The following is a 15,848-nucleotide window of genomic DNA, read 5'->3' on the forward strand; positions in this document are numbered from 1 at the left end:
CTTTTCACAAATCTGAAATTGAACAGGCAATTGTCGAGTAACGTCAGACACTTTGAGTGTGAAAAGATGACTGAGCTAGGACCGGAACTTTTTCACCTGATACAATGTTTCTGTTATGAGTCAAGCATAAACAAAGAACATCAAAAACGATCAAACACACCGGATCGATGCATTGTGTGATCTTAAATAAATATCAATGAGTTATTAAAATTCAAGGTAAAACACGCGAAAAAGATGATAAACTCCCACAATTATCAATACATGTTGATCAAAGTAGCTCCGTCGGTTTCTTATAATGACCCAACGTTCTATGTTATTTCAATCAATGTAATATATACTTGGGACGTCTTGTTAGTGCTAATGATATTTCGCATCAGCAAATTTTCCGTTCAGAAAGAAACTAGCGCTTGACGCATTTTGATTGATCACTGACCTGTTAAAGAAACATTAAAATATTATAACTACCTGTAATTAAGGGAGAACTAAAGACCAACAAGCGCCGAGAAGCCCATAAGTATTGACAATCACCCGACAAGACGTTAAAGCATTGGGTAATCAAGACAAACAAGGCGTTATTGTACCAGTGACACTGAGTTAAGCTCATTTTGCCCGTGTACAAGACAGCCAGTGCTGCAGGCCTCGTCAGTTGACAACAATAGACGTCTATGCAAGACGCGTCGGCAGATATTGGGACATACTATGGATGTACTATATACCATGCTAATCTTGTACCATATTCTAGCCATTCTGCTATCATCAGTGTGTATGATAAACACGGACAATTACCGAGTTCTGACCTCGTGTCCTGGACAGATCATGAAAAGTCAGTTTATATCCTTTACAATTCGTGTTGTAAGTAAGTTGGACTGTGGAAGAAAATGTTCTGAGGACGATTCCTGCATGTCGTTTCATTACAGTTCCCTGTCCAGGATATGCCACCTGAACAATGATTTTGATCAAGGGGACTGTGTTAAGATGGAAACTAATTCGGAGATGGTTTACCATGAGAAGGTATGGATATACTTTAGACTGAAAATTATATTATTAACATCTAAATGTATAATTTGTTATTTTCCCTGGGATTCCGGGTTAGAATAATTGTATAGAATACAATGTACATGTATATAAAAGTATCCGTATAGTATTAACTGTGTTCGTCTCTCAACTGATCACGTAACTTTGTTTCAGCTGTTTCGCATTGTCAGCTGAGAAATATTTGCAGTAGCAGAACGCGTGAATAGCGTTGAACACAAGTAAAACCAGTCCAAATTATAGTCCATAATAAGTAAATTTGTAATCCGCGAAGAAATAACCGAATCATATTTCAACGGTTTCAAATTTGGAGTTTTGTTTCCCTTTAATTTTGTAATGGGGTAGTCAGCCTCTTTGACTTTACTTGTAGGATGACTGACTTAAACTCAAACTACAACTTCATCAGCACTGAGTTCGGCATTTTTACAAATCTTCTTGATTGTACATTTCTTTTGGTAGCTAGATTTCTGAATTTGACTAAATCCTCAGAATCAAAATGGAAAGCTTTGGAAATTGTTAGGCTTCTCTTTTAGTTCTGACAGTTTAATTTCCTTCAACCACGTGTGGTCAGATCCAAATATTTCCCAACATGCACATACAGAAGATACAGTAAATAACAGTTGTAACTAACTCAAAGGGACCGCTAGTTTTAGTTCTTGGTTAGTTATATACCCCTTTCAACTGAAAGTTTTAGCAAGTGGCTGGAGCAAAAACAAGGGAATTCGTTATAAGCATGTTTTTTTATAAACGTAGCTGACTGTAATAAGTAATTGTTAATGAATAATGATAAGCTCTTCAGAATAAGACACGCATAAGCCAAAAATAAGGTAATATATTAAACTATTTAAGTGTACATAAGTCGATTAAGCTTGAACATAGATGAAGGACATTCGACACACGGATGAGCATATGTATTGTTGTCATTGTCAGCATTAATAACACGAGCTGTGTGGAGTCGAGCGTTGTCGTGTTGAAACATCACCCTCTGGTGGTTAAAAATGGGAGGAGGTTAGGTCGCAGGATTTGGCCGATGTAGCGATTGCTGTAAGATTGCCTTGAACCACTCTGATCTACCCGTGTAGGACATGGCTCATCACACCATGACGCTTTCTCCACCAAATATGTCCACCTGTCGAACGAAGTTCGGCGCAAAACGTTCGTGACGACGTCGTTAGACACGTTGTCTCATATTTCCACTTCTCTGAGACGATTTCTGACGGTTCGAAGACCAGGAACCTGTCCTGCAATGTCCGTTGCTGTAGCACATCGGTGACGTAGGTGAAACATCCTGATGAATCGGTCATGAGCAGGAGTGGTCACTCTTGGTCTTCCTCTCCTGGGACGATCTTGGGTCGAATTGAAGCGGGTATATCGATGCCATAATGGAGATATGGTGCTGTGGTGGGCGTCGAAGTGTCTTGCAACGGCAGACTGGGACCAGTGCTTCCAAACGTCCAATGACGACATATCGGTCAGTAGCATTCAGTCTTGGCATTTCATTTATTTTCGTTTAGGTCGTAAATTTCGTAATGAAATGATGAATTTGGTTTGGCCTGTTACAGTCCATGTCTCTACTCATGTTTCCGACACATTGCACGTGCCTTACGTGGAAAACTTTTTCTGCATGCACTTTTCAGGTATTGTTTTCATTTCATATGACAAACGTTTACAAACACGTTTTGGGGTGCGTTTACGGAAAAACACAACAACCACGACACGATTAACGGGATTCAAATATAGGAATTGTCTTAATAACGATTGCTGTCAAAATATGCTCTTCAAAAAATGAAATGCACAGAAGTTCACTTCGATATATTTTTATCAATTTTTAACAATGGGGCACACACTGGCAAGGGGTATGCATTGGTCTCGGTTAATGGCTGACTTCTATCGTTTATCTACTACATAATCTCTGGTGTGGTGCTGAGGAGCTATACACCTGTGAAATACCGGGTCTTCAGCAACCCATGCTTGTCGTAAGGGACGACTAACGTGATCTGATGGTCAGGATCGCTGACTTGTTTGACACATGTCATCATGGATATAAATTACTTCAAATATGTAAATGCCTGAACATGTCTATCTGTAATGGTCGAATACAACCGGATAATGCGGAGGGTGAGTTCACTTGTAATGATAAAACTGTGATTGACTATTTGATTGCTTCTCCATCAGTACTAAGAATAATTTCGAATTTTAATGTTGGAGAGTTGTTACCGTTTTAATCGGACGTACACTCTCCATTGTCCTTTTCCATTCAAGCATCGAGTTGTCCAGTAGCCGAGCAGTCTCTTCTGCAATAATAATAGAGGTGCACCCATTCAGGCAAATCAACCAAATCGTTTTGATGATAAACTAGCAGCCCAGTTTCAGGATAACATTGATGTGGAGAAGCTTGACATCATACTCGATCGGCTTCATAATAAGTCAAATGAAACCGTCGACAAACAATTTGTGAGTAGCATCGGTACTGATATCTCTAATGTGCACCTTGATGCTGCTCGGTCTACTTATGGTTTTAAACGTAATAATGTCCATGTCTCAATCAAGGTTAGACATACTAGAAAGCAAAAGCCATCGTTTAACAGGGAGTGTAAAATTATGCGAAATTGCTACTATAAAACAAAAGTAATTTTAACAAAAATAGGTCCTTGTTAAATAGAACCAAATATAAACTTGCATCAAAATCTTATAAAACGTGCCAAGATAAATATATTAAACAATATATATGTAAGACAAGGACTATTTTACGTCACAACAAAACGTATGCTTCAAAGGATTACTGGAAAACTTTGAATAATGGTAAGAATAGTAAACAAGTAAAACATATCTGGACAATATTTTTCAATTTTTCAAAGAATTAAGTAATCGGAATGATAATAATTCATCACAAGATTTTGTTAACCCTAATCCAATCGAGACAGATATTCTTAATTCAGATATCACGTGTCATGAAAAAATTTCATCAGTTAAAAAGCTAAAAAGTACGGAAGCGTTCGGTGATCAGTCTTACTATCTCCTACGTAAAGCGTAGGAAAAGTACGTAGGACATAGTATCTCCTACGTAGGGTATCTCCTACGTGGGACTTAGTATCTCCTACGTAGGACATATTATCTCTTACGTAGGGTCTCCTACTTAGTATCTCCTACGTAGTTAGTCTCTCCTAGTATCTCCTTCGTAGGACTTAGTATCTCCTACGTAGGGAGAATCTCCACGTAGTATCTCCTACGTAGGACTTAGTATCTCCTACGTAGGACTTAGTATCTCCTACGTAGGACATATTATCTCTTACGTAGGACTTAGTATCTCCTACGAAGGACTTAGTATCTCCCTACGTAGGAGTTAGTCTTCCCTAACTTGTGATATATATTCCTACGTATTAATCTGACGTACGGTCTACTTAAAGTTCAGTAGGACGCTCTCTCCACTCCTGTTTCACTGTTACTGTATCTCACTGTATCTGTCTACATCTCCTTTATTCATTTCATTACTACTGAGTCTATAGTTAATCTGTGTTTAAAGCCATTTACTGTTCCTGTTTCTACTAGTCACTGTATGAGTCTACAGTCATTCAATTTACTACAGTTATGTGTTTCATTTCTACTGTTAGAGTCTACTATCATGTGTTTCAATTTACTATGAGTCTATGTGTTCAAGTAGAGTCATTGTTCAACTAATGCATATTAGTACTGTGTTGGACCGACTGTTATACTTTACTGCCTTGCGTTCAGTTTGCTCTACTATTACGCGTTGCAGTTAGTTCACTGTTATATGTTGCACTTTGTTACACTTTGCTATTATGCATTGGATAGTTCAGAGGTCGTTGCACATGAATCATAATCTGCGTGTACAGACGTGTCTTAGACTATAGGTGGCAATCTATGTGTACGTATCCCCTTATATTTATACAAATAACTATAATGACAATTCTTTGCCTTTTTGAATTTCGTATTGTTTTACGCCGCACTCAACACTTGTCGGCCCCAGTCAAGTCAACCTGTAAACAATTACGAATAAAACCGCAAACGAGCGTTGCATCCGATCCAACCTAGCCCCATCAAGACAAACACACAACTTGCGGAGGTCGTGTTATAACCCGAGTTTCATATCACAACCTCACCCCAACCATCCCACCGACCCGTGTGTGTGTGTGTGTGTGTGTGTGTGTGTTTGTGTGTGTGAATAGATGTATGTATGATAGATTAAACATAACCATACCCAAACCTCCATAACTGCAATTAGAACAGGGTCCACGTCACCCTAACGTAATACACACACAATAACACTGTACAGTAACACTGCGTTAGTGTCATGAATATTCACTGACTCACATTTCGACTATCTAACGTCCTGCATAGCCAAACATTTCTCAACTTAATATTAGATTTTAAGTCCTACGTAGGAGATATTAAGTTCAGAACTATACTTCCTAATATTCAAGGGTTCATCACTTGGTTACCATGGCAATGAAGATAAGGAATCTAAGTTGAATTATGAGGTTAGAAAGCATTGTCAATGTCAAATCAGCTAATGTTTCTACCAAGCAATACTTTAGTTCCGGTTTTGTGCTGATCAATAAATATTGCAGTGCAATAAATGATAACAAAGATTAATCATAAAATGTTTCGATATCAATAGATCAATACCCCGACAGGTTAACATCCACCTGACACCTTTTACGGTCGGGTTACAAAGGCTATACATATTGGATATACTCTGCGAAAGAGGTTAAGCAACATTTCATATTGTGTGTGTGTGTGTGTGTGTGTGTGTGTGTGCGTGTGTGCGTGCGTGCGTGCGTGTGTGTGCGTGCGTGCGTGTGGACGTGGGGGCGGGGGAGTTTGAAATAGATAAATTGTCCCAGAAAATGTTTGAAAAGGCAATTATGCTTGAAAGTGTGGTAATACAAACAAGGTGTATCTGTTAGAGAGAGTTAACGATTGGGAAAAATAATGATGTTATTGTGACAATGTATTTCGTTTATGCATACCCCCGCCAATGTAACACGGCACGGAGGCCAACTACTTTAAATTTAATTATACATCGATATATATCGCCATCTAAATTTAGACAACTGCGAACGTTGCACTATAACTTAACCACTTGTCTGGTTCCAAGTAGTTACAGACTGCCAACCATATAGAGACACAACCGTGTCAACGGTCGAACAAATTCGTTTTATTTATTTACAAATTCTGAAGTATATTCGTACTGGAAAACATGAAGATAATCACATAAAATATTGACAGCGATAGACAAATATTTTCAGCAAGTGGTATTTTATATACATCTAGTAAAAAGTTAAGCACCCCTATATATGTTTACCGCTAACTGTAGTATTATCAAATTTACCTTGTGCATGATGATATGTATGATAATAATGGGTTATTTTTCTGCCACTACGGTACGATGAAGATTGTCATATAGTGAGAGATGGCAAATTTACGGTATGCATACTTGTCAGCCGTTTGGTTAGAAACCAAGGAAACCAATGAGATGAAGGGTCGCCCATGTTCTAGATGACGTGAAGACAGGCCATTATGGAGACTCACACAACCGTGTTCTGAAGTACCACTGGTTACCATTTCGCAATGCTCCACGAGAACAGTCCGGAATCGCCATAGAAGAGCCGCGTACAACTCTAGAATGGTCATCAAACGCCCTTTACTCAGCAATCATCACCTTTGGTTTGGTGTTTGCCACAGCAACGCTAGAATCTGGGGACTTGGCGAAGAATACATCAGTCTGGTGAAAGCTGATTGACGCTTGAAAGTTTGGCGGCAGCTAAATGCAGCATATGCAGCAAAAACATTCACCCAACTGTAGCCTTTGGTGGAGTTTCCGTCATGGTGTAGGAGTGTGTCTCTCATACCTGTAACACTGACTTGGTGACAGTACGGGGGAACTTGACGGGTGATCAGTATATCCAGGAAGTCCTGGGTCCAGTTGCTGTCCGTCATGTAGATAATCATCCTCTTGCTACAGGACCAGTATTTATGGATGACAACGCTAGACCACAGCGTTCTCCCACAGGGACAGCATTCATTCAGAATAATGCACCTTCCTTTGTTCGCCGTGAGTCCAGACATGAGCCCTCTGTAGCACATTTGGGACTTTATCGGGCACAAGCGTGCGTACCACCTGTTCAGAATTGGAAGCAGCTTTGCACCAAGAATGACGATATCTGACGGGGTTTCTGCGACGTAAGGTACAGGCAGTTATCCAAGCACGAGGAGGGTACACTAGATATTATTTACAGCGTTCCCATGTTACAGATAAGCGATTTTGATGCACCTCTGTCCTGCTCCACACTTGTAACACGTATAGTTTTGAGCCAAAACGGACGATTTGTGTATTCTGCCACAACCATGGTTAAAACGTTGAAGCAAACTCTGTGTGTTTTCTTGTAGTGAAGACATTATCTTACAGAACAAAAAACATGCATCTTTACCAACGTACTGTGCGTGCACACCACTGTTGTTAGCCGAAACATACAACCATGTAACGTTTTTACATGTGTTACATATTCCATTTGGTTATTTTCAGGTTCAAGAGTGTGCAAATGGCGGTATTCTACAACCCGACTCGAGTTGCCAGTGCGTCAATGGCTACGTTGGTACAAGGTGTGAACGTTTAATGACAGGTAGGTGGGTGTCGTGGGGAAGTGTGTGGAATTTCGCTTCATTTTCACTGTTTCAAAAACATTTGTGCATTTTTGACGTTTTGGATAGTACCCGTTATCATATTAATGATTTCAGGTTATTACCAACTGTATTTATAAGTAATCTTAAAAATTAATTAATTTTTTCGCCACTGCCAACAAACTTTTAACTTTTGGCAATTTCGAAATCAAATGGATACTATCTAACAGTCACTGAAAATCACTAAGAGAAGCCCTAACAAATTTACAATTAATTCTTCGGAATACCAGTATTCTGACTCTCATGGAAAACGATTGATTGTCCGTATTTCATTATAGGAAACGGGGCGATAGGGTAGCCAAGTGGTTAAAGCGTTTGCTCGTCATGACCCGGGTTCGAGTCCCCACATGGGTACATTGTGTGAAGCCCATTTCTGGTGTCCCCTGCCGCGATATTGCTGGAATATTGCTAAAAACGGCGTAAAACCATACTCACTCACTCACTCACTCATTATAAGGTACGGAAAAACAATCACTGCTATTTCCGAACAGATGATTGATTTTGATATTCGTTGTTGACGAAACTACAGGTGTGACAGCAGAGAACAGCACAGTTTCATTCACAAGAATAATTCAAATGTGTTACTTCACGAAAACGTTCCCGTCAGCTTTCGAAAATGTCCACAAGGTGATGTTGTTAAAAATAATAACTACATCTACATCATGTAAAGGAAAATGGGGATCAATCAATACATTTAACCTGCATTGCTCCACACACAAACGCACAATAAAAAATGTGCAAAGAATTATCATTGTTGGAGCTTATTGGGTGATGAAATTGCCAGTTAGTGAACCAGAGATTCGGATATGGACAAGCCGATTGTAAGAGCTGTCTCTGACTAACGAGAGATGTTCAAAACATTAGAACGTTATTATAACCAATGTTATAATGTCAATGCAACTGCTTATCCCAATACTAACAATGTAGTTTCTCAAATGAACATATTTTACAGAAGAAAATGGTTCCTAAATCATAATCATAAAATATAATAAAAGGGAGCTCAGAGACTTTCTTCATTTTATGAAACGGAAAGTGTGGTAATCTAGACTTGCCACGTGTTCTAGACTTGGACTTTCTTGGTTATATTTGTTTCAGGGTCTATATGTAGACTATGCAACCATTGTAACGCCAAAGGCTGGAATCAATGCATATTCTGTCACTGACGGGGTTTTAGCACTATGAAACAGGGTGTAACGAGGGTCAACAAATCAAGTTCATTTCAGACGAATTCAACAATGAACTTAGTATATACCCCTATAAAACCTACAGGCATATCAAGCCATTGGACAATTGCGCAGATCGATGTCCATGCTGTTGATCACTGGATTGTCTGGTCCAGACTCGATTATTTACAGACCGACGCCATATAGCTGGAATATAGCTGAGTGCGGCGTAAAACTAAACTCACTCACTCACTCAAGCCATTGGATTTACCAACAAAATGAGACATAGATCACATAAATCGAAACCGTACATTGGGAGCTAGGGTCTTCGGAAGCTGCGCCATTTTGTTGGTTATGTTGTTGGTTTTTTTGGTGTTTTCTTGTTATTTTTTTTTTTGTTTGTTTGTTGTTGTTGTTGTTGTTTGGGGTGTGTGGTGTGCGTTACAAGCCGATGTGCATTTAACAGGTTTTGACACCAAATGAACACGAAAAGGGAAACCATTGCGTAACCCACCATGTGTATCCCGTCAACACGTTCTGTAACATCTCATTAGGATTCATTGAAAAATATTTCTCTTTTATGAACACATTTTAAGAAATCGATATATTGACGCTTCTTAAATATCGACTCGGTTTCTTGCTCTTCTTTTGTCAATATGGGTTCTTACTTGTTTTGAAACCGTTTCGCAGACACAATTGTGAAATTTAGACCAAGGTCTTCCTTTCAGAGGTCCTTACTCAATGAAAAATTCGAACAAATAAATCTATATTGTCAAGGTATCTGATCAAATAAAGATACGTTCATTATAAACGTACGTTTTGATATATTTCAAATCATTCCACAATATCAATAATACGTTTTTTTTATGAAAGCAAAAATTGATAATCAGAGACAATCTCCGTACAAAATTATTGAGCGCTTTATTTATGGTGATCCATTCATATAATATTCACCGCTATTTAACCTTACAGACATGCATGCGTGATGTTTTTCAGCGTTGGCGGTCTGTATTGACAGTTTACAGTAGACTATGACCGTTATGAACCAAGCATTATTTACAAGACCTTGTAGGTGTAGGACTGTTTAAATGATTTATATATAACTGATACTGTGATGAAACAAAGAAGGACCAGTTATTATGCATTTTTGTAAGTGATCATTGCGCTGCGTGGAATCGTAACCATGGTGATTTCTCGATCTATCCATCCACTGGTGTAGCTGCCCTGCATTTTTTTTGTACGTGATGAAAGCAACAGCTGTTGTTATTTTTCTAATTGCGTGTCGTCTGGAGCTCACTTGGGAGTCCACGATCATATTGTTTTGCTGTTTCCAAGGGACGCACCGCTGCACGTCTGATCCCTTGTGCTCCCCGCTTTGTATAGAATATGTTATAAATCTTCATCCATGTGTAATATTTTTGCAATATTTTGTTTTCAGATTGCAGTGATGGTTATGCAGGTGGTTTCGGATATCCCGACGGCTACTACAGCATCCAGCCAACATCTACATCTACGCCATTTACAGTGAGATGTCTCATGAAGTCAGGTGGAAGAACAATTATCCAATACCGCATGGAAACACCAACTGCCACTGTCGACTTCAACCGGAGTTGGGCAGAATATCGTGACGGTTTCGGGTTGACCAACAAAGATCACTGGCTGGGACTGGAGAAGTTGTACCACATTTGTAAACCTGGAACATTTTCACTGAAGATTGAAATGAAATTTCGAGACAATTCCTTTAAACAACAGTACTACGACAACTTTTATCTTTCAGACGAGGCAGATGGGTATCGTATGTATTTTGCGCGGACACGTGGTAAAAGCGGTGATCCTATAGGAGACTGTTTAACTCCGCTAAACGGTTCTGCATTCAGTACATACGACAGGGATAACGACAATGATGCCGGAAGTTGTGCAGTCAGATACGAAAGCGGGTTTTGGTTTGACGCATGCGCAGACTGTAATCCCAATGGTCGTCTGCTTCGTCCACTGAATGAGCAGCGAACAAATGTTGTGTCTGAGGTATTCTGGACAAACGACCTTGGCCAAACGGTACCCTACAGATTGCTCATGTGGCTGGTAGAAATGTGAGCATCTAATTTTGTACAAATAATCGGGTCGGGTGGTCTCAATGGCCTGTTTGATGCATGTCATCGTATCAAAAGAACGTAGACAGATGCTCACTTCATCTGGCTCTGTCTCTTATTAGTTTTATTAGTCACTCATAACCTAACCGGTGGTGTCTCTCTCTCTCTCTCTCTCTCTCTCTCTCTCTCTCTCTCTCTCTCTCTCTCTCTCTCTTCTCTCTCTCTCTCTCTCTACTCTCTCTCTCTCTCTCTCTCTCTCTCTCTCTCTCACACGTTTTGTAATGCAGGTATGTTCTTTCATAAACCTATTTATAAGCAACTTACGTAACATTATTCTCTACATCGACACATGTTCTTCTTGATAATGCTTAGTCAATACGAGCGGGCAATGAACGGTTTATTTTGCCCGAGTTCATCTTTAAGAGTCTCTGAGTATTTTACCACATCAATCGCGTATGTCTAATACATTACTGTACTGTACACATGACATGCTTCTACACTTAACTCTCATTGTGGACTAAGTCGATTCTTAATGACATAGGTGATTATATTGATCAGATTAACGTATAGTGCGTTTGGCTCAAAAGCGGACCAATAAATTGCAATCTAACTCAAAAACTAATAAACATATAATACTCAATGAAACGCTGATCATAATCAAAATATCAGACCAACTCTGTGATTTGTTTCATTAAAACATTGACACAGTTCACTATTTGTTACGAGGGAGGAGTGCAGAGAAAGGGACAGCCAGAAGTACGTGCACAAGTGCCGACAAAGTTGTTGATTCATTAACCTGTGCTGTGCCGTCTCCATCCTTTCTCGCACACCCGGCTGTCCCTTTCTCTGCACTCCTCCCTCGTAACAAATAGTGAACTGTGTCGATATTTTAATAATAATAATAATATGGACATTTGTAGAGCGCAGTATAGTAGTAACTCCACACCTCAAGGGCATGCTCTTTGCGCAACAGTAAATATGTACACTATATACAGGAAGAAGTTGTATAAGATTTAGTTGTGCTTGAACAAGAATGTTTTGAGTCTTGATTTAAAGATGGAGATGGAAGGAGATGACTTGACATGGAGAGGTAGTGAGTTCCAGAGGGAAGCTGAGTGAACGCTGAAAGATCTGCCGCCAAAAGATTGCAACTTGTATTTTGGGACACTGAGAAGACCTTTGTCTTGAGATCTGAGAGACCGCGCTGGAGTGTAGGGTGTTATAAGATCTTGCATGTAGGAGGGTGATGAACAGTTTAGTGCTGAATATACAAGAGACAGCGTTTTGAATTTTATTCTTTCGCGGGTGGGAAGCCAATGGAGTGACTTTAGTATGGGAGATATGTGACATCTGGATTTGGTTCTAGTGACAAGTCTTGCTGCACTGTTCTGGATCTTCTGAAGTCTGTTCAGTTGTTCAGAAGTGATGCCTGCACAAAGACTATTGCAATAGTCCAGCCTGGATAAAATGAGGGATCTTGCCAGAGTGGCAGCAGCATCAGTTGTTAAGAGATGGCGGATGGCTGCAATGTTCCTGAGATGGAAGTGGCAGGAACGACACACATGAGTGACGTGTTGCTCCATGTTGAGCCCTGAATCTAGATACACACCAAGATTCTTTACCACAGGGGAAAACACTATGTTTGTATCTCCAATCCTGATGTTAGGAACCTGGCATTTCTGTAGTCGGGAATTCGGAGCAATAAGGATAGCCTCGGTTTTGTCCTCATTTAGCACCAGCTTGTTTGATGTCATCCATGATTTGACATCTGAAAGACATTGTTCCAGTTTCAGACATGTCAATAACTGGTTATCCTGGTCTAAAGTATAACTGTCAGACAGCTGAGTGTCATCAGCGTAAAAATGGTGATCTGTGTCACGATCCTGGATGAGCTGTCCCAATGGCCTGGTGTACATGGTGAACTTCATTGGGCCTAACACCGATCCCTGGGGAACACCACAGGAGAGATCGAGCTTGTCTGACATTGTCTTGTTGATAAGAATGGATTGTGTCCTCCCTGTCAGATATGAGGAACACCATTGCAGAACATTTCCACGTATGCCATACTGGTGCTGTAGACGATCGATGAGCTTCTGGTGGTCGATAGTATCAAACGCTGCCGATAAGTCTAATAAGATGAGCATTGCAACCTTGCCAGAATCAACAGACATTCTGATTCTATCCAAGACATAGTTCAGAGCTGTTTCTGTGCTATGAGCATATCGATACGCGGACTGGAACTTATCCAATAAGTCGTTGTCTTTAATGATAGTTTGTTAAACAACTTTTTTATTTTTAGGACATAAATTCTGCAAACACCTCTCCGAGTTGGTCTGATGTTTTCATTATGATCAGTGATTCATTGAGTATTTTATGTTTATTAGTTTTCGAGTTAGATTGCAATTCATCGGTCCGCTTTTGAGCCAAACGGATTATAGGTTAATAGATTTTCATAATAACATTGTATTAACGCTTTTCCCACCTACTTTAGATAACACATGCGCATTGTGAAGCGTGTGCTACACCAGTCAATACCAAAACTATTTTCTTAAACAGTTAGGAAGAAAGAAAGATTTCTTCGGATTTCCTGTCTGGAAAGTGTGTAAAAGGGTTTGGGTAAGAGTTATTTAAGAGTCAAAAGCATCATTACAGTTCAGCCAATGGGTCAGACACAATGCCCGTTGCGTACTGATAAAAAACAACAGGAAAGTAAATTCTAAATGAATAATTATTGCTGGTCCCTGAATGCGTTGACGGCGTTGTTTTTTAGAACTTAATTTTATCTTCTATCCGTAATGAATTCGTAACTTATTTACGTATTAGAAACATCGGATCTTTGAATGGCATACACATAAGGAAGAGAATTACCTATCGCCTATCAGCGGCAGTTAACTGTTGGCTACGTCTGTTTAGCCAACATTTTTGTTGTCGTATTACTTTTATTGTTCTTACATCAGAGGCATAGCTACCATTATAAAAAAAAACGGACTGACATGATTGTTGCTAAGCAAGCCCTCAATACCATCTAAATATAAAGCTTTGCAACCTTTACTGGCTTGCTACGCATCTGTACATGTATATACCTGCTCCCTGCCTCTTAGCATTCACTCACCTGGTAAGCATATACTCCCAAACGTTTTGTTACTCATAACAAAGAAGCTGACGTCTATAAAATTATCTTTCATTGTAGAAATATTCAGCTTTAGATATTACTATTCGCAACAGCGCATGGACGTCTTAGTCGCGTTGAAAAACAAGTTGTATGTACAATTTGTACAGTGTGTTGGAGTGCTTTGATATATTTATGTACAGATGTTTGAGGTATGTTCGTGTGATGGAGAAAGGGTCACATGACACAATAAATATTGTATGAAACTGAAGGTTGTCGATTACTTGAGAACAAGTCCTGAGCCGTAAGTGAAAGTTGTTTATCGACGTAGTCATAAACATGTCAGCAATGTGTGGAGTGGGTGAGTATATCTTTAAGCCGCTTTGAGCAATATTCCAGCAACATCATGGCGGGGACACCAGAAAAAGGGCTTCACACATTGTACGCATGTGGGAAATCGAACCGGGTCTTCGTCGTGACCAGCGAACGCTTTAACCACTTGGCTACCCCACCGCCTCAGCAATGTGTGGAAGTAACGCATATTCAACACACACTAGGACACAGTTTTTTGTTAAAGGCCGCATCCAGAAGGGGGTTCGAATCCCCTGAAACACCCCACCACCCCTTTTCCCACAGAGAGGAATTTTAGGTAAACATTATACATTTGGACTTTTGTCAGTGTGTCATTTTAGAGCGTCTACTGTAAAATATCCACGCCCTCCATGATAGCCGCTGAAACATAAATATTTATCATCCAAAACTGTGTTCCACAGGAAATATCGCTTTGACAGTAGATTTTGTACAATGCCTGACAATGCTATGACGTCATGAACTTGATGACGTCACAATGCTATGACATTGCTGCACTGCAAGTCTAATGGTAGTACAGTGTTCATAGATGTACATTAATCATTGAAAACTAATGAAGAATGATTTTTGGTGATAAATAGAATCTCACTCTCGTGTCTACTGATATCAATTATATCAACACTTGTTGATAAAGGTAAAAAATATTCTCGGCAAGCCTCGGATATTTGTAACTTTATCAACTCGTGTTGATATAATTGATATCAGTAGACACTTGGGTGAGATTCTCTAAATATTCACCGTGCTTACAGTACAGAATATAGGTCGGTTTTGGTGGGCATTACTTATATTTTCCCTTCATCTAAGAAGAATATGTGTGTGATTTTGTTGTTAAATAGTTCTCTTGGAAAGAGGGCGGTGAGGTAGCCAAGTGGTTAAAGCGTTCGCTCGTCACGCCGAAGGCCCGAGTTCGATTGCCCACATGGGTACAATGTGTGAAGCCCATTTCTGGTGTCCCCCGCAGTGATGTTGCTGGAATATTGCTAAAAGCGACGTAAAACCATACCCACTAAATCTCACTCTTGGAAAGAATGTAAGGGAAAAAAACATGCAGCATGTCTGCCTTTCATGCGATGTAAACGGAGATGATAGTGAGAATTGCTAGGACGACAGTTTGAATCACCAGGTAACGTGTTGAAATCAAGCGATTCTGCTTAAATATCCTAAATAACCTTTTCGTACAAAAACGAAGCTTGCCAAGAGGAAAAAGTGAAGTCTGGAACACTTAATTACGGCTCCTTTTCATGTATGTTTCTGAGATAACATGTTAACACCACAACACTAGAACTAATCCTGTGCTTATGTCTTCTCCAATTTACTCAAGTATCCGTAAAGCTAATTGCACGTTGAATAATTTAAAGTGTGTGCGTTTTTATAGAAACTGCA

At 39.6% G+C, this 15,848-nt stretch overlaps 1 protein-coding gene across 1 annotated transcript; it reads left to right on the forward strand.

Annotated features, from left to right (window-relative positions):
* The first annotated feature begins 614 nt into the window (after positions 1-614).
* Positions 615-11,161, forward strand: LOC124287404 (microfibril-associated glycoprotein 4-like). Its single transcript, XM_046723938.1, has 3 exons — positions 615-1,011; positions 7,580-7,676; positions 10,336-11,161. Exons 1-3 carry the CDS (start codon positions 700-702, stop codon positions 10,989-10,991), a joined length of 1,065 nt encoding a protein of 354 aa, XP_046579894.1. The 5' UTR covers positions 615-699; the 3' UTR covers positions 10,992-11,161.
* Positions 11,162-15,848: the final 4,687 nt, after the last annotated feature.

The sequence above is a fragment of the Haliotis rubra genome, unplaced genomic scaffold (genome assembly GCF_003918875.1).
Source record: "Haliotis rubra isolate DU_JTF1 unplaced genomic scaffold, ASM391887v1 Scf40, whole genome shotgun sequence".
NCBI classification, from domain to species: Eukaryota; Metazoa; Mollusca; class Gastropoda; order Lepetellida; family Haliotidae; genus Haliotis; species Haliotis rubra.